At 39.9% G+C, this 20,825-nt stretch overlaps 1 protein-coding gene across 2 annotated transcripts in view; it reads right to left on the reverse strand.

Moving 5' to 3' along the window:
- LOC135879050 (bifunctional heparan sulfate N-deacetylase/N-sulfotransferase 4) overlaps positions 1–20,825 on the reverse strand; it is a 170,875-nt gene that overhangs the window by 114,753 nt on the left and 35,297 nt on the right. For both annotated transcript variants that reach the window (XM_065404857.1, XM_065404858.1), the window contains exon 2: positions 6,587–6,674. In XM_065404857.1, the coding sequence (XP_065260929.1) occupies positions 6,587–6,674 (88 nt within the window). The remainder of the gene's footprint in view (positions 1–6,586; positions 6,675–20,825) is intronic.

A 20,825-nucleotide genomic window follows, 5' to 3' on the forward strand; every position in this document is an offset into this window, starting at 1 on the left:
ACTCCCAGTCTTTATTCAAGCCTAATTTAATGGTGTCCAGTTTGCAAATTAATTCCAATTCTGCAGTTTCTCATTGGAGTCTGTTTTTGAAGTTTTTTTGTTGGAGAATTGCGACTTTTAGGTCTGTAATTGAGTGACCAGGGAGGTTGAAGTGTTCTCTGACTGGTTTTTGAATGTTCTATTTCTTGACGTCTGATTTCTGTCCATTTATTCTTTTGCGTAGAGACTGTCCGGTTTGGCCAATGTACATGGCAGAGGGGCATTGCTGGCACATTATGCCATACATCACATTGGTAGATGTGCAGGTGAATGAGCCTCTGATGGTGTGGCTGATGTGATTAGGTCCTATGATAGTGTTCCTTGAATAGATATGTGGACAGAGTTGGCAACGGGCTCTCTAACACCACATTCTACAGGCCATTACCCTCTGATCCCACCAAGGGTTACCAAAAGAAACTACATCATTTGCTCAAGAAACTCCCTGAAAAGGCACAGGGCCAAATCTACATACACACACCCCTAGAACCCCAACCAGGGGTATTCTATCTGCTACCCAAGATGCTGGAAATCCTGGATGCTCCAGCATCTCAGGCATTGGCACCCTGACAGCAGGATTGTCTGGCTATGTAGACTCTCTCCTCAGGCACTACACTACCAGCACTCCTAGCTATCTTCGAGACACCACTGACTTCCTGAGGAAACTACAATCCATCAGTGATCTTCCAGAAAACACCATCCTGGTCACTATGGATGTAGAAGCCCTCTACACCAACATTCCACACAAAGATGGACTACAAGCCGTCAGGAACAGTATCCCCGGTAATGTCATGGCAAATCTGGTGGCTGAACTTTGTGACTTTGTCCACACCCACAGCTATTTCACATTTTGGGACAATGTATTCCTTCAAGTCAGCAGCACTACTATGGTTACCCGCATGGCCCCAGAGTATGCCAACATTTTTATGGCTGACTTAGAACAGCACTTCCTCAGCTCTCGTCCCCTAAAGCCCCTACTCTACTTGCGCTACATTGATGACATCTTCATCATCTGGACCCATGGAAAAGAAGCCCTTAAGGAACTCCACCATGATTTCAACAATTTCCATCCCACCATCAACCTCAGCCTGAACCAGTCCACACAAGAGATCCACTTCCTGGACACTACAGTGCTAATAAGCGATGGTCACATAAACACCACTCTATCGGAAATCTACTGACTGCTATACTTACCTACATGTCTCCAGCTTTCATCCAGACCACATCACACGATCCATTTTCTACAGCCAAGATCTAAGATACAACCGCATTTGCTCCAATCCCTCAGACAGAGACAAACACCTACAAGATCTCTATCAAGCGTTTTTAAAACTACAAAACCCACCGGCTGAAGTGAAGAAATAGATTGACAGAGCCAGAAGAATACCCAGAAGTCACCTACTCCAGGACAGGCCCAACAAAGAAAGTAACAGAATGCCACTAGCCGTCACCTTCAGCCCCCAACTAAAACCTCTCCAAGCACATCATCAAGGATCTACAACCTATCCTGAAGGACGATCCCTCACTCTCACAGATCTTGGGAGACAGGCCAGTCCTCGCTTACAGACAGCCCCCCAACCTGAAACAACCACACACCACACAACAAAAACAGTAACCCAGGAACCTATCCTTGCAACAAAGCCCTTTGCCAACTCTGTCCACATATCTATTCAAGGGACACCATCATAGGACCTAATCACATCAGCCACACCATCAGAGGCTTGTTCACCTGCACATCTACCAATGTGATGTATGGCATAATGTGCCAGCAGTGCCCCTCTGCCATGTACATTGGCCAAACCGGACAGTCTCTACACAAAAGAATAAATGGACACAAATCAGACGTCAATAAATAGAACATTCAAAAACCAGTCAGAGAACACTTCAACCTCCCTGGTCACTCAATTACAGACCTAAAAGTCGCAATTCTCCAACAAAAAAACTTCAAAAACAGACTCCAATGAGAAACTGCAGAATTGGAATTAATTTGCAAACTGGACACCATTAAATTAGGCTTGAATAAAGACTGGGAGTGGATGGATTATTACACAAACTAAAAACTATTTCCCCATGCTAGTTTTCTCCCTACTGTTACTCACACCTTCTTGTCAACTGTTTGAAATGGGTCATCCTGATTATCACTACAAACGTTTTTTTCTCCTGCTGATAATAGCCCACCTTAATTGATTAGTCATGTTAGAGTTGGTATGGCAAGACCCATTTTTTCATGTTCTCTGTGTATATATATCTTCCTACTGTATTTTCTACTGCATGGATCCAGTGAAGTGGGTTTTAGCCCACGAAAGCTTATGCCCAAATAAATTTGTTAGTCTCTAAGGTGCCACAAATACTCCTCATTCTTTTTCCTGTTACAGACTAACACGGATACCACTCTGAAACCTATATCTTGAGATAAACTCCATTCTAATTCTTTTTAAGAAAACAATTGCTTGTCCAAAAGAAAGGTTAGTGGCTGTTATTTCGGTATGCACTCTCTGGCTAATAAACATGTTTTTGTTCATGTTTTGTATATGCACACACATATACAGGTGGGAGACATTGTCATGGAGGCAGAAGAGGATGGTGATATTAGCAACATATTTTTGAAAGGGTCTAGTGGGGAGAGAAATGAGAGTCTGTAAGACCATGAGAAAAACACTTTAATAGTCCAAGTGGAGAAGACTCATATTTGGTTCAGGGTTTCAGAAGTAGGGATAGAGAGGAGAAAGATAGATAATAGAGATGTTACATAGGACTAGGGTAATTTTAACTCAGGCATTTAACATAATATAGGTAAGAATGAAGTAAAGTTAGAACACAGGAAGCAGTAATATGTGAATATTTAAAATAATTAGAATAAGATTACAAAATAGTTTCCTTTACAAAACTCATTTTTTGGACTCAGATTTTCCTGGGGTAGTTTCCTCCTGATGACCAACTTTTTTAATAAAGTTTGAATACAGTATGTCAACCATTTTTTCACTGTGATGAAGATTTAGAAAGATAACACAATACTTCCTTTTTTTAAAAAACCCAAACACCCTTAAAGCACAGCTGCAAGAAAACAACAAAAATGGTTGAGATTTGAAACTTGACATGGAGACCTATTACTCTTGTATGCCTTTAAAAAGAAAATTTTAATTTAGTAAAATAAAAGAAAGTTATTGAAAGTTTTCCACCCAAACTTTTTTTTAAAAATGGAAAATTGTTGTTGTTTTTTTTAAATGTGAAAAGTCACAATTTTCTGTAACAAAAATTCCTCATTTTCCAACAGCTGTCATAATGAACATTTGAAAATTATAAAGTGAAGAGGTGCAGTAGTTTTTCATTAAATCAGTAGACATGCATTTTCAGAGAGAAGCAGTGTGCATCTGTGCACAGCTAGGTAAGTGCACACTTTTTCCAAACTGGTTTATTGACATTAAATGCTCCTAATTTTAACGCTACTTTAAGATTTTCTTCAAACATCTCTTGTTTTAGAAGTCTCTTTCAATCTTAAAACTGAAGCCATGTTTGAAGAAGAGTCAGTAGTTTTAAAGTTATGAGCAATTATTTGGCAGATCCTGGGAACACTAACTCACATACCCAAATAACAGTATATACATGCACAGGAAATGCATACTTAGTCTGTATTACTAATAGACACTAATCAACTCTTCCTGGTGCCTTTTAGTCTACAAGTGCACAGTTTACTACTAGAAGTAAACTGTGCACTTGTAGACTAAAAGGCACCAGCAAAGGACATCAATTTTCCTATATTACTCAATTGCCTGTTAATAGAAATGGGTGTCAGCATGAAGAATATAAGTAATTAGTGTATAAGGTTAGTATATAGCTATCCTAATTATATGTGGATATCCTAATTATATGTGGGCACCCAAATGAAGAGGTACAGGTGCAGTTCAGGTCAGTGATCTCTTGATTAATACATAGCAAATTAAATAATTATAACAGATTCACATGATTATTTCCTTCTTGTAGTTTTCTACTGATCGGAGTTTTGGAAAGGAAGTACAAAATTGTGCATTAAGGAAAAGTCAATAAGGCACAGCGGTTAATGTCCTAATAAAACATGTCGTGCATCTTACATTAAAAGCCTCTTTTGGGTAATCAAGCCATGTTTACGGTAATTAAAGAATACCTTTCCATGTTTTATTTATAAGGAGTCAATAAAGTGGATGTTTGCATGGAGAACACTTGGAAATGTTTCCACTAAGCTGATATGACAAAACAACAATATTACCCCACGAATGAAGTGCTCACTTTAGAACTCACATGCATCACTGAGTACAGACTGCAGCAAGTCTCTTAATGGAGCCAATGACATGACTCAACTCATTAAGTAACTTTGTACTATTTTAGTAACCCTTATAAATCACTGGAGAACACACATACATACACATGAACACATTCTCTCTATACCAGTTACAAATGAAATATTGATAATATTCAAATCAACTGGGAAGAGAAAACCTGAAGATTACACATGAAGTAATTTTTAGTGAATTCTGGTGGATTGAGAGGAAACTCAAGATTAACAAAAAGAAATAAACCAAAATTGCAAGTCAGTATTTTGAACTGAAAAATGCCCCTAATATCACGACTAATATTAATTTCCAATTAGTATTCAAAATAAATGATCTTTTCCCCACTGATTTTTCCCCTTTTGTATTTCTTGCACTTGCTGGGGTGGGCAAACTGTCTACATGAAGAACTGATGTCTATGGAACACTATGGCAGGGCATTATTAAGCAGCATCCTAGTATCCCAACACAATATAATGGTCTACTTTTGTTTAACTCACCTTATAGATACAACCAATAAGAAATGGTTATACAGGCAGGTTAAGATGCAGTGGGCAAAATACTGGCATCCTTATTTAGTCCTCCGTACTTGGGCAAAACTTCTATTGATTTCACTGTGAGTTTCCTGATTAAAGACTAAGTAAAACCTGGCCAAGGACCTCAGGAATCGGTCCATGATCATGAAGAGCTACATTAACTACAGCAACTCCCTATAGTTTTTCCTTAATATCACTTTATACCCCACGGCCTGCCAACTTTCTCTGAAAACAAGCTTTTCAATAGGTCTCAAGAGACCTAAATTCTATTCCCAGCTCTGCCACAGACTTGCTGTATTATCTTCAGCAAATCATTTAATCTCTCTTTTCCCTCACACCCTTTGTCTGGTCTATTTAGTCTGTAAACTCTTCTAGGAAGGGATTGTCTCTCACTATGTGTTTGCACAGTGTCTAGTACAACGGGCCCCAATTTCAGCTGGGGGCGGTAGGTGTTACAATAATACAAATAAATAATAATTTTGGCCTCTTCACTCTATTCCTCTCTGAAACTCCTCTTCCCCATACCCTTTTTTTTCCCATCCCCCAACATACACATACTCCAGTTCCTAGCTTTTTAAGCTTATCCCTTCATCCCTTTGCTTCTCTAACTCGTTATTACTTCCTCCAGTCAAATTTCCCAGCTTCTTTAATATAATGCAGCCAACAGTCCCCTTTGCAGTATGGCTGACCTAGTTGGGAAACTGTATTCCAGAGGTGACACTGCAAACAGGAAAAAATTCTAGGCTCACAATGGAATACTCTGAAAATTGCCTCAGTTCAAATAAGTGGTTGAGTGCGCATCCCACTGTTCCTCCCAGTACTGGGTGTCACGTAAGTGATGGTGGGAGAGGGAACAGTGAAGAAGCTGGGCAGCCTGAATGGAGGGACAGGATGGGGCAAAGGGGTTACCAATAAGGTTTAAAAAGTGAGGAAAAGGGAGAAAGTGGAAGGGACATTGTACAGAGGAGAAAAATTGAGGCAGAGAGAAGCGCATGTGAAGGAGACAATTAAGTGCGCAGAATCAGGCAATTCTAATCTTCCAGAGAAACATTGGGTGGGTAAGAGGAATCTATTGGTTACTCAGAGTTAGTAAGGAAAAATATATTTTTCTTTTAATTTAAATTTGTTTTAATGAAGGTTTTGGCATAACAAGGACTTTAAAGACAATTATATATTTTTAATCTTTCTCCTAATATTATTGCTATAGGGTTGCTTTCTAATCATATTGAGACACGTCATGGTGTGTGTCACATTCAAATATTGCTGCTTCTTAGGAGGTTGTGGCACTCAGTTTTCAGCCTCGTGCTTTTCATTGCACCTGTGATATTGCAAAAAGCCTGGAATGACACCCATGCTGTCTTTACAGATTTGTTGTCAGTTAATTTGCTTTCCTTATCACACTAAGACTGACAGGACGCCCTTCAGAAAATGCAAAAACACTTCATATCCTTCAGGGACTGATCAAAAGACTTTTGAAATCAATGGGATTCCTTCCATTGCTTCAGTGGGCCTTGGATTGGACACTAAGTACCTGAGATGATGGAATACAGCACTTTCCCATTGCTCCTCTGAGTCAGCAATGATAAATAGACAGTGCTAAAAACGAGGTTTAAAATCCTGATACCTGATTTAATTGTAGCTACCTGAGAGCATCCTGATTTAAATCCTGATTTAATTGTAGCTACCTGAGAGCACAAAGTTCCTTCTTACCTGTGTGGTAAAACTTTCCTGAAAATCCAAGGTTGAAGGTAAAATTTGCAACCTGAGTGCGCAGTAAATTTTGAGTCTCTAGTAATGCCTGAAATAAATAAGAAATTAACATGCATTTAGAAAAATGAATATAAAATTTAGGAATGCCTCGTTTTAAAATTTGTGTCCACTGACGAGACATAAAATTAAGGTCTTCTTTAAATATATTCTGTGGTTTGTTGTTAGGGTCATTCTTTTTTTCTTAAGTCTATTAGTGAATACATTTGGGAATTTAAGAAGGTGAGGGCCCAACATCACTGGCGAGAGTACCTAGCTGTGTAATTTAGAGTAACAGAAACAGGGCAAGATCGTACATCGACTTGTACATGTTTTGATGTTTGGCAATATTTCAACTCAGGTCTCTAGATGTAACAATATACTAATCAACTGAACCACCATAAACATGGTGTTTATATGTAAAATGTGAATAATGAAATTTACTAACTCAAAATACAATAAAGGTATTGCTTGCCAGCCTGGGCATTAAAGGCTTTTGGTTTCACTTACCTGTAAAAACTTTAAAATTGTAGCTTGTAGATCAAATTCAGCCATGGTATAAATGGATAACTCCCTATTGACTTCACTGGGAGTTGTGTCAATTTACCTCATGGCTATGTTTTTATGTTGTTTATTTTTTCTAATAAAATTTTATGCTCCTAAAAAGTGCAAGTCTGATTGCACTGAAGACAGAATAGCTTCTGCCATCTACCCCCACTGCCTCATCAGCGTGTCTCAGATCAATTTTGTGTACATCTGTAGAGATAAAAGACAGAAGTCTCTGCGCACTTTCAGTCTTTGACCTCACTGATGAGACTGCCAAGCAGTGATGCTTCCAAATGGTAGTTTTTACTACATGAATGTCTCTCCACTTGGGACTGGTCTGAGAACAACAAACATTTTACATCGGTCATGCTATAGATACCAGCTGGATAATGCTTTCATGTCTATACTGGCCTCGCCAGTTTTGAATTGGTGAAGAGCTTTAATTATCAGCAATCTTTTGAGCGCCTATCATGTTGCTCTTAAGAAATAATCAAAAGATATATTAACAAAGTTCATAGTAGTCAGATATTTATATTCTTCCACTGTTCAAAGAAAGAGGCAGGCAGTGGCCTACAGGTATTTAAACTCCAATAATACCTCCTTTCATGGCATGGACATCTGGTCACTAATCATTAAATTTGTCAGTTACAGGAAAATGCTTAGCCCAGTTGTCTCAGTGTTTGAAAGCTAAAAAGCATTTCTGACCACCAACTAACTATGAAACATATTTGAAATTAACATGTATCTTAGCAGCTGAAGTCTGTGTTTATGATAACAGACAACTAACTAAATATGTTTGTCATTTGGGACATACACTGGACTTCCACACAACCTAAGAGACAGTCAGCAAGTTTTTATTTTCCTTTATTTTTAAACTTAACTATATAGAGAGTTTTAAGGTAGAGGTAACAAGAAGTTTAAGAACCGTTATCTAAGGAAATAAATTAGCAAGGGACAACAACAAGTGAAATCTAACTGCAGTAAACTGTGTGCCTTAGCACTGAATATTAAGAGATTAGTATTGTCTCCAGCCTATCTGGTTATACATTTATTAACTAGATGATTTTCCTTTTGTGACCCCCACCATACATTAGTACATCAGTGCTTGATCCACACATTGTAATATTACACATTATGTTTTATGAGACCAAATACAAAGGGAACTGGTAGACAAATGTAACAATTATGTTCCAGTATACTACAATTATAAAATGAAGATGGTCAACACCAGAAATACTCATTGGGTCAGAGCTTCAGTGGTTGAAAATTGTCTTAGCTCCATTTAAGTCAAAAGAGCTATGCAGAATGCCACCAGTTTAGAATCTGGGCCATTATTTTTAGAAACATAGTTTTCCAATATATGCAGTGCTTCTTGCATTTCAGACTGGTATGCTGAGCAAAATCAATGTGGTTTGTCTTTGTGGATGAAAGACCCTGAAGTATTATCAATTAAAACATGGTATACCAAGGTATGTGAAATAAACTTCTTGTTTTATCATCTCATTTTTTCCTTTCCAAATCCCCTTGAAATGTTATTTCGTAAGATCACAAAAAGGGGAAGGGGGAAAAAAGCGAGAGAAGAAACATTCCATCCAGGTAAGGTCTCATTAGAAAAGTAGAACAAGGATTAAGTTGTAAATCGTATAAACTATGGTCATATGATTTTTTCAGTCTAAAGGGTAAATGTGTCACTCAGCGTTTATTGCGAGCACCAAAGACCTTTTTTTTGTCATTTCAGTATAACACGTCACATATATTCATTTATACGGAAATTAATTTCATTTTTATTGTCTCATTGTATGTTAACATTAAAAAGACACTATCAGATAGGTGAGTCCTAACATTTGACTAAATGTTATATTGTTTGTAAGTGTGGGGAACGTCTTACACAGATCTCAGTATCTATCTAGAAAATAAACACAAAAAGATCAATCCTGCCTTGAGAATAATTGAACCCTTTCCCTATTTTTAATAATTACTTATTCAATCAAGATTCTCATTGACTCCAGCTGGCTTCAGCAATAATTTTGCTAGATGAAGAATACACTCTGTTGTGCTCTGTAGGCACAGTCCATAATAATAGGGAATACAGATCTGCACCACACCAGGAGAGCAGCAGGTGGCATTCAGAATGCCTCCTGGGTGCACACAGACTGCCGCATGCCTGCTCTTTTAAGGAATTAAACTTTTTACCACCTGCATTGGTGGCCAGCTCTGCTGCCTGCATAGGATTGCCAACTTTCTAATTGCACAAAACCAAACACCCTTGCCCCACCCCTGCCCCTTCTCCAAGGCCCTGCCCCTTCTCTGAGGCCTTATCCCCCCTCCCTCCATCCCCCCTCCCTCTATCGCTCGCTGTCCCCCACCCTCACTCACTTGCTCATTTTTACTGGGCTGGGGCAGGGGGTTGGGGTACACAAGTGGGTGAGAGGTGCTGGCTCTGGGATGGGGCCAGAAATGAGAAGTTCAGGATGGGGCAGGGTTGGGGCAGGGGTGCAGGCTCTTGGGTGGGGCCTGGGATGAGGGGTTTGGGATGCAGGATGGGGCTCCTGGCTGGGGGATGGAGCCGAGGAGTTCAGAGTGCAGGAGGGGGCTCTGGTCTGAGGCAGGGAGTTGGGGCGAGGGAGAGGATGAGGGCTCCAGGCAGCACATACGTCTGGGGGCTCCCCAGAGGCAGTGATATGTCCCTCGGCTCCTAGGCATCAGAAAGGCCAGGCGGCTCCTCATGCAGGCACCGTCCCTGTAGCTCCCGTTGGCTGAGGTTCCCGGCCAATGGGAGCTGCGGAGCTGGCGCTTGGGATGGGGGCAATGTGTGGAGCTCCCCGACCGTCCCTCTGCTTAGGAGCCAGAGGGACATGTCACCACTTCCGGGAGCCACCTGGAGCCAGGTAGGGAGCCTGCCAGCCCCGCGCCAACCGGACTTTTAACGGCCCAGTCAGCACAGTTGAAAACCAGACACCTGGCAACCCTATGCCTGCATGGAGCCATGGTCCACTCTTCCCTGCTCCCTTTATGGCACTGTGTGACTCAGCAGATCAGGAATGGTGCAGTCTCTACATCCCTTGAGAGCAAGGATTAGTCCTTATGCAGGCTTCGCAGGAGGGGTAGGCTTCTTATGCCCTCCTCACCCATTGCACAGCCACATAAAGACCATGCAGAATTTGGTCAGGAGGAAGGACTGCAGTAGTTTAAACAATGGGAATTTTACCTGATTCAGAACCAAATTTGGAGTCCTACACAGGACCCTCATTGTAGATCCTCCTCTGAGCAAGATAATTCTCCCCAAACCCTGTGGCTTTGAACTCAGTTATTCTCCACAATATTATCTGTCCATATGAAATCAGGCTGCCTTACTCCCAACTCTACTCTCAGCAGTGTCCCACTGGTTCTGGCTTTCTTCTCAGAGAAGGAATCCTTCCATCAGAGGCTAGAGAAACCTTCCCCTGCTCTGTGGACAAGCTCATCAGGTTCCTGATCTCCCCCACTCAACTTCAAAATCACCACTTCACTTCTTATATCTGCCATCAGCATTGAGTTCACTATTAATGTGTTATGTGGATTCCTTTGCAAACACTTATTTCCCCACTTCCCAGCTGAACACTTCTTCACTTTCCAACAGTGTCTGTCAAGCCCCCTCTCCTCAACATCAGTAGTTTACATCTGCCTCCTCAATATGCATTCCCTCTATCCCCCTCTCTTCTTTAGTCCACTCAGGTTCAGCATCCTCTGCTGTCCTTCGCCTATGTCACAGCCCCAGCAGATTAGCAGAGAGCCCATATGTAGCAGGACTGTAAGGCTCTGCCCACAACTTCCACACAAGTTGAAATCCACACTCAGAGAAAACTGGTAAACTCCTATGGTGCTTAGGTGACTGTTCTTCTGTCTTGGGGGCTAGATCCAAAAGAAATTTAGATACCTAACTGCCACTTGAGGCACCTAAATCCAAAATTTAGATCCTGCTCTGCTGCTCAGCTGCCACTTAAACCTGTAGGTGCCTAAATTTCTTCCAGAAAGCCAGGACCCTAGCTCACACCTAGGCCCTGGGGGGATTCTCAGGCAGGTATTCCCTACCTAGCTTGCCTGAGGGGCTCAATCCCACAGATATTCTCAGAGCATGCCTAGCTCAGATAGAACACAGTGCCACAGCACCCTAGGAGAGTAGTCACAGCTGAGAATACCAAATAGAGATTAACACCTCCCTCCAATCCAGAGTTAGGCACCTATGGCCCAGATCCTCAAAAATATTTAGATTTCTAATTCCCATGGGAGTTAGGTGCCAAAAATACCTTTGAGGTGGTGGGGCTATGTCCCTTTGGGGGCAGGGCCTAGGCCCCACCCATCTCCTTGGCATTTCCTATCGGCTAGTTTAGTCCAGTTCCTGCTCAGCTTGCTGGCTTCTGTGATCCCATTCTTAGATGCCTAACTCTCCCTATGCATTGCATAGAGTCTGGGCATCTAACTTGAGACTGATGATTTCACTGGGCAGCAGGGCACCTAAAGTTAGGTATTACAATGCAGAGCCTAAGTCCCCTTTGTTGGTTTAGCCATAGATCCGTGGTGGTATCTTTGGCCAGAGTATTTATGGGCCTCTTCATTTTTGCTTATTGTGTCATCATTCAAAAAAAAAAAATCAATGTTAGTTCTTCTGAGTAAGGATTGCTGAATAGGGCAATTAGCATAGAATAACTATTTAGATATGGTGACCCACATAAAAAAACTGCAGATTCTCTGGTAGATTCTAAGCCAGTAATTAAACTAATGTCATTTTATTCTGAATAAGTAAATTAAGTAAATCTAATAAAATAATCATTTTACAAGGAAAGAACCACAAAGCATATCTAAGTTTGGTGAAACGTGCATGACCTCATGCCGGGCTAAGCACATTTTTTAAAAAAGTAATCCAAGTGTTTCTTTCAACTAGGGCACTTAAATTAGGTGGAATCTTTTTAGAATTTTGTGTTTCAGTTTATTAATTTATTCTTCACTTTGTCAGTAAGTCTACCTCTCTCTAGGACATCCATAAGATAAATCTTTTTTTCTTTATATTGCATTTACACTCAGCAGTATTTTACATTAATCCATGTAATTACCTTTTGTATGTTTGAGTTGCTTTGTCTTTATTCTTCATAATTGGTGCATCTATTAAGCAAGAATGATATTTTCCCATAGTGTCCTTGTTAATTACAACTGTATCCTTCATTTGCATAATAAACTTTTTGGGGAAATTTTTGCAGTAACATTTCATGGCTAATAGGAAGCAATTTGCTTTCCTTTATTAAGTACATTAAAACTTCATGCCCTAGACATCATTGACTGTAAACATTTGATACTGCTCAAATTTAATGCACCAAGGCATTTTGCTCTGCCATATTAGGTTTTATTTATGTGCTATGTTCTGGATTGTTAGCCACTAATGAGACTTCAGCTCTTTTTGTTCTAAGGCCTGAACACTAACCTCATTTTAATGAGTTCATTATTTGCTGTCTTCTGAATGGAAGGCAACACATTTTCCTTTTAATTAAAGGTCAAAACACCTCTGGCTAAGGAAAGTGAAGAGGTTATCAAGCCCTTAGAGAAACTGAAGGAATGGCTTTTTCTGATATCTACTCCAAGCAGAGGCAAACCAGATTGGGGTGGGAGGTGTTTCTCTGGAGACCAAAGTTCTAAATTTAAACTAAGTGATAACACTAAAACACAGTCGCTAGAGTTCCCTAATCATTGTAAAAAAACAACAACAACAAAAACCCCCCAAAACCAAAAACAAACTCCCAAAAGTCAGCCAAAGTAATTCAAGATGCTTTACTCCTAACCCAGAGGTCTGCATGGATCAATACCACTGCTAAAGCATGATCTGTTGTTTGAATGAGGAATGATTTACACATTGTTGAGGACAGGTGACAGATTAATTGAGCTGCAAAAACCAATCTAATATTTTTTATCAGTGAAAGTGAGTTGCCATCAATATTTTTGGTGCTGTTTCTAGTGAGACAGAGAACTGTATGATGTGGTTAGTGTGAACATTTCCTTTTTATGAACATTCTATGCATATTCATATGAAATTACAATGGCAACTTTAGGCAGATTAAGTAATAATACAGGTATTCATTTGTATAGCACTTTGTCTTTAAAATGGTGTACAATGATTAGCTATTTAGGGCAAGATTTGCTACCCTAACTCATATTGAGTAGTATCTTACTTCACAAGACATTTCACTGGAAACGTAAGACTACTTATGAGTAAGGTACTCCTCCTAAGTAAGGGGATCACAATCAGGTCCTTAATTGGTTAATGGAGAACAAGAGATAATAGAGGACTGGCTGAGGAAAGTATGGCCTTCTTAACACATTTGTAAAAGGATCACTCCTTGGTGACAGGATCACAGAAAACCACTGATGGGTCCCTAGTCTGGGGAACAAGACAAAGGTTTTTCTTAAGCTGTCACTTCCTTCATGTGAGGCAGCACCTGCAGCAGGCTAACCCTGCAACAAGCAAGTCACTGGCAACAAATCAAAATAATAGCTCAGCATCAGGCCTACCTTCCCTCAGGGAGGCTCTGGCTGGTAGTAGTCTCTCAAGAGTTCCTAAGCCTAGCCAGGCTTCTCTCCTGGAGTGAGAGCTGGAGGTCTGCTTTCCCTCCCAGCAAACCCCCCATTGAGCTGGGATGTTCCCTTTTAACTTCTACCTCCACACCTGACACCTGTTGAGTTTGGGGGGTAGGAGGGAGAGGGGTGGGGCCCATGCCTGACACCTACTGCAGGTGTAACAGGGTGAGATTGAGCTCACAGCTGTGATGCAGGGAGTACCTTTCCCGGACCTGCGGAAGAGCTCTGTGTAGCTTGAAAGCTGGTCTTGCTCACCAACAGAAGTTGATCCAGTAAAAGATATTGCCTCACTCACCATGTCTCTCTGAGCTCACAGCATCTCGTTAACCCTTTCCTGGCCAAAGTAGGATTTATATTCCCCATCACAACAATACCGAAAGATATGGGGGGGAAGGTATTTCTGCTCTCCAAACTATCTCTGATTTGCTACTACCATCCTGAATTATGCAATTTCCACATTATCATCCTAGAAAATGGCCCTTACTTGGAAAAGTGTTCCAATATCTGACAAATAAGTGCTAATAGGCTAAAGTTGTGGTATCTTTCATGGCCATATCATGATTTAAAGGTGATATGACAAAGTGTTGCAAACATACGGTAGCCTTCCCAATGCTCAGTGTCATAATTCATGGTGGAGGATATCCTTATGCAGACTAGCAATTCCATTATTACCAGTTTCTCTTCCTTTTACATATCTTCTCCCCCCCACCATCACCACTGTCTAATGAAATCATGCCTTGTACTTTGTACTTCCATATATACTTCCAGTTTTCTGATGCCTCCCTTCTTCTCACTTGCTACCAATATTCCTCCAAAAAAGCCCTCACCTAGTTAGAAGGGTGGTTCTTTAACATCTGCCATTAACACTTTGCAGTAATATATAACAGAGGTTCCCAAGCTGTGGTCCATGGAATGCTTGCTAGAGGTCTGTGGAATGCTGACTGGTCACATAGTGCTGGCTCTCCTCCTTGTTAGCAGCTGCTAATTTGCAGAAGAAAGCTAAAAATACAGTAAATAATTTCCCAATGTTTCTTTTCCATGTAAGCAACTTTTGTAGTTGTTACAGGGATGTGCGCTGAACATGAAAGGGTGGCCTGTAAGGACAGGAGGTGAATCCCAGTTCCATCTCTCTCTGGTCTATGCAATGGAAAAGCCCAACAACTCCTGATATAGCTCTTTTAATCTTCAAAGCAACCTTAGTCCTCACATCTCTGAAGTACTTAACCAAGTATCAGACTCACAGACAGGAAAATTAAGCAGAGAAATTAAATGGTCTAATACTAAAAAAAGAGTCCGTGTTCACAGTCCAATGTTTGGACCACTAGGCCAGCTCATTTTCTTAAAAAGGACAATCCAGTCTATTTTAGCTGTACTGGCCCTGCAAAAACAGACAAGGGGTTAGATCCTGATCCCATTAAAGTCAGTGGGAGTTTTACAATTTATTTCAATGGGTCCACTTGAGAAAGACAACATGAGTGTAATACAATGGTCCATTCCCTCTTGCTGGCAGGAATACTCGGTTCAGCCTATTACCATTTTGATCATAAAACATCCCCTACAGTATTGGCTACCAGATGGACATGGACCAGTTTTGCCAGAAAATTTAAATTCCTTCCTTTCTCGCACATGATGCTGTACTTTGGGGCAACCTGTTGTTGAAAATTGACAAGAAACCATTAAGGTGGAGAGAGTGCCTCATCAACATGGCTGACCTGGCAGATAAAGAGAGTAGGTAATGCTTCAGAAAGGTGGACCTCAGACAAATTAGAAAAGATTTTGTCTGACTTTTTAGAAATCATTTATTAATTCCTAGCAGAGAGAAACTGAGATGTCACTCTCCTTTTCCCCCTCTGCCCTCCCATCCCCCAATTTATTCCTTTCCTTTTCCTTTCTTCACATTTCTTTGCTTTTTGTTCTTTTGTCATTTTCTAATCTCTCCTTATTTTGGTTAAAAAAAATTCAATACAATATAAATAAAAAGAAACTTTTTGACACCATAATGTATGGATTATAAATGTGTGGAGCCAATATCATATTATTGACTTATGAGCCCGATTTTTAATGGCATTTAAGCATCTGTAGATAGGTGCTTAGTGGGATTTTCAAAAGTGCTTCAGTAGTTAGGTGCCTATATGACATTGAAATCAATCAGCATCTTTAATCTCCTCTATACCTTTGAAAATCTGGCCCTTTGCAACAATTGGAAAACCCACCCTATAAGCTAGAATCCACAAGATTTTGTCTTTTTCCATAAAACTGAGTTTGAATACACATCTGTTTTTATTAGCATGTTTATGCCAAAACAGTAATTGATGATTTAATATCTCTTATTATATAATGACATAAGTAATGTTCCAAGAATACAATGCAGTGAAGTAAAACTCTTCCATACAGACAGCTGTTGTGAAGAATAATAAAACAGATGAGCCACAATTTAAAAAAAAATGGTGATCACCAAAAATCATGGCAGGAAAGAAGGGCGACATTATTCAGGGCAGGTGTAGGAGGGGGACGAAATTGAGCACTCGGGCAACTCCCATTGTTCTCTAGGCAAATGACCAGTTATGGGAAGGCAGGCCAAATTTTACACTGATTTACACCTATGCAATAGGTCATTATGTTATTTAATATCATGAACACCCAAGGAATCCTGAAAATATAGAGGAAATGATATCTAAGGCAATGGAAAAGTATTTTAAGACCCATCACTGGAAATACACCAGTAAACATATTGAAATATGGAATTAATGAAGTTGCTTGGATGCAACTCGGGTCAGAATGTGGCTGTATGTACACCCAGGGAACACTGAATGGGGACACTGAGGTAACATTAGCTGTTATCAAAGGCAAAAATGGACAATCTTAAGGATGACACTATGTGAGTATGATATGAACTGTGTACAGTATGTGCAAAACTTAATATAAAATAACAAATAATTTTAAGTATAATATAATGAAAGCCTCTAAGACTTATGAGAAGTGTCAGGATTTTATATTCTAAGGTAAGCAACCTAGATATTTATGCTGATGATCTGTCTACAGGATATCAAATAGGTTCCTGCCTACATCGCGATCTTCAAAATAATGCCCACTCTCCTCTATTTGTCATTCCACTTGTCTCCTTCTTGTACTTGTGCCTTTGTTCCCATTCTTTGCACTACTCCTGACTCTTAGAACATCCTCTTTTGAGAGCACCAAGTTTCTCATTTTTTTCCTTCGAACCTCCTCTGGGGGGGCATGGATCAACATTCTCATCGCGCTCCCTGTCAATTCCCGGCCTGGGCCGGGGAAGCTAATGATCCAACCAGCGGACCAGATTCGTTGATGAAAATCCTGGTCTTGTGCCACCTGAGGCACATTGCGCATACGCTAAGAAGAAATCCCTCTCTAGCCCCAGTTGTTTTAATCAGCTTTCCGTTGCTGACTTCTATTTGAGTGTCATCTCCTCATTTCTTCAGTCTAATTTAAAGTACCAACCAACCAACTGCACACCACAACTTCAAATCTACCAGGACAGAACTGAAAAACTTCAGGCCTGACTTTGCCCTTTGTTACAGGGTGCACTTCCTATGAAGCTACATCTGTGTAATTGAGGACAGATTCATCCCTCATACTCAATTATATAACATCAGTAATTCTCTTTATTTGTTGTGGCCCTTTCCATTCCCTCTTTACTCCTTTCTTCATCTATGTTATCATCATAGCTTGTGTTTGTCTAGTTTTAGGATATCTTCTTCTGAGGTGATGTACACTCTCAACTCCCACTTAATGTTCTGTCTCTACATTTTCATTTAAATCAATGGGAGCTGAGGACAATTTGCATCTCAAAATGCTCAGCGCCTTGCAGTACTGGGCCTTTCAGACCTGTTTTAAAGTCCACTGAAGTCAATGGAAGTTTGTCCACTGATGTCAAAGGACCAGGTTCCTAGATTTTAAACTGGGATTGTATCTTTTCTATTTTTATTATTTCTTTAAGATGCTATAATAATCTACAGTGCCGTATAAATAATACATAATTAATATTAAGGAATCTGATGATACCAAACACAGACAGCCTGTCTGCAGGTCTATTTTTTATTCTACAGCTGTGACTCCAAGCTTGACTCTCTACTTCAGTCTGCTCAGCATTGCCCTTACTGTGAGGTCCAACAGGATCTGTCCGTTTATTATATGCATAAAGGAGTAATATTTTGTCCTCATTTGTAATAAATGTATTAATAATAGAAGAATTTATTTTTCTTGAGTGGAATCTCCAGTTTAGAACTATTTGTGCTGCTATTTTTTAACTCCTAGACTCAAAAAATTGTCAGGAGTCTAACTGCACATAATTCAGTACACAGGAGTGCGGCTGTTCCAAAAAAGGTTTGACTATTTTCAATAGAGTGGGATGAATGGGGTAATATTGCTCCAAATGCATCAACTACTCATGAGTTATTGACTAATAGTATTGCTATACAGTTCTGAACATGGCATTTCATTAAGCTGTTGACGCTATGATACTGATAATGCATCTTAAGGAATTGCATGACCTGGTGCAAAACTTAACCACCTAGTCAATAAGGATGGTAAACAGCGGCTATTTTTCTCAGTGAAGAAGCAGTCTCTCTCAATTAGCATGAACACTGGAGCTCAGATATACCCACCTGGTCTGATTAAGCTTGTTGTAAGCTTTAATAACTAGAGGCTCAAATCCAAGCAGAGCTACAATATGTTTAACAGGGAGACATATACTGACAATAAACAATTGCTAGGTGAAAAATATAGAGAGGAAAATATGCTGTTTTTATTTTCAACAGGAAGCCAATTCAAAGGTTCATTCAATCTAATTGCTCTCATTATAAGTCACCCAAGAAGATCTTAAAGGGTTAAAATAGAGTTCACAGCCTGGACCCAAACTGAGTAGTCACTGGGCCCGCCCCTTATTCCATCACAGCAGAGATAAAGCTAATCTTCAGTGAACTGCAAGTAAGCAAAACTGTCTGTAGTAAAATGCTGTAATGTGTGCAAGTAATCTACAGGCTAGTTTTCAAACTACTGCTGGCCCTCAATATAAATGAGATTGCTAATTTAAAGTGATTTGAAAAATACTAATACAAAACCAAGTTCTGTTGAATATACATTTACACCAATTCAACTAAGCTGAATTCAATAGAATTGGACAGGTAAAACAGAGCAGAATCTGACCCATGGCATTCATGGGCTAAGCATGAGTATCCCCCATTGACACTAATGGGAGTTACACACAAACCTCTGGGGCGGATAAACCCTTAAGTCATTAATCTTGATACAGAACAGGGTCATTTGCACTGCAATGACCTCAAACAGCTGTAATGTAGTGGTTCATTGCACTTTCAACCGTGCAGTCAAGGGTCTTATGGAATGTCCATTATCAATCCATATTTTCAGAGGTTTATATAGCTTCAGGAAAAAAAAAAAAAAAAGAATACCAAACAAACTCCTTCAGGCTTAAGCTTGGTATAAATAAGGCTGACAGTCTGTGAGGGAAAAAACACCAAATTATTTTGCTCTTCAGAAAAGAAAACTTGACAGATGTACCATCTTCGATGTCCTGCCCCTTTTGCCATGTTTTTACAGTGACAGGAAAAACAACAATTACAATATGATAGCTATATTTTCATCTTTTGAATAAGGTTTTAATGGCCGGGTTAAGAGTTCACCATTCTGCATGGTGTTTACCAGCATTTTCTTCTTTTGTAACTGACCACATTGGATAACAATGACGAATAGATCTGATTTTCCAATTATTATTTGTTTAGTTGCTATTTGCAGCAATATGCTTGGCTCCACACAAGATAGACAATGAAGAAAGATTTTACCATCTGAAATATTGGCCAACTGGCAACATTCCCATCTGAATTGCAACCTCTCCTGTCCTCACTTAAAGCAGGGGGCTGTTTTTCTCAGACTTAGATATGAATGTGATCTTGGATTCCAAATTCCACCTTTACGTTTGAGACTGTTCCAGTTTTCAGGGTTTTGGTGGTGGCCTGTTACTAATCTGGTTTTCTTTTATATTTACTTTTGGCTAAATTAAGAACTTTAATAACAGTCCATGGTAAGGGATGGTAAAAACCTGTAGCACCCCAGAGCAGGCATTGAGAGTCATTCTGCTCCAGGGAGGCAGAAAGCCTCTTGCAGCTTCCAGCTGTGCAGATGGCTACATACATCTGGGAGGAGGAAGAGTTGCAGTTTGCTTCTTCTTTGCGGCTGGCTGACTCAGTTGGGCCCTGCATGAGGGGACAGAACCACAGTTCTACCTCCTGCCTATTCCTCTTAATTCCTTTTGGACACTGAGAGTTTCCAGGAGAGTAGAGATCAGTCCCTGTGCCGCCAGAGTACCAGGACTGCAGATCTGCCTGGCCCTTACGCAGGCATGCAAAGGAGAGTGAAGTTCCTTACACAATTTCTGATATTCACACTGGGATTCTATGTAAGGTCTAGGCAGAATCTGGCCATCTGCAATCATGTTTGATCCCCAGCACCCGAGCTGTCTGAAATTCAGAGGTAGAATAGTCATTTAAATTAGATCAATCATGTCAGATTAAAAAAAAAAATCTGAACTAAAAATACTCCCTCAAAACTCAAAGGGACATTGACAAGATTAAAACTGTGTACTAATAAAAACAGCCACACCTCTCTCTCTATTTTAGGGATTTGTATTGGCGCCCATCACCATGCTGTGTGTCAGTAATATTAATATTATAATTTAGAGTTTGATATATATTATTTCTTTTTCAGCATACTTATCTCAAATTTCTGAATTCCTACCAACAATCTCAAATTTATATTTAAAATTTACTGCTTATAAACTGATGTATATGCCCTGTGGCAGCATTAGATATTTTAAACAGCAGTCTCTCAGTAATAAAAACTGAGCTTTGAAACACAGGAGATATATTCAAAATTTGGGCCTGTCCTTCAGTTTTCAGAATGGGCATGTATATACTATGAAACACACAACTAATGGCTAACCCGAGGATGTCTCCAGACATTTAAATCAGGGGGTGATTAAATTTTTTGACTAGAAGAGATA

Source organism: Emys orbicularis, chromosome 5 (assembly GCF_028017835.1).
Source record: "Emys orbicularis isolate rEmyOrb1 chromosome 5, rEmyOrb1.hap1, whole genome shotgun sequence".
Lineage (NCBI taxonomy): Eukaryota > Metazoa > Chordata > Testudines > Emydidae > Emys > Emys orbicularis.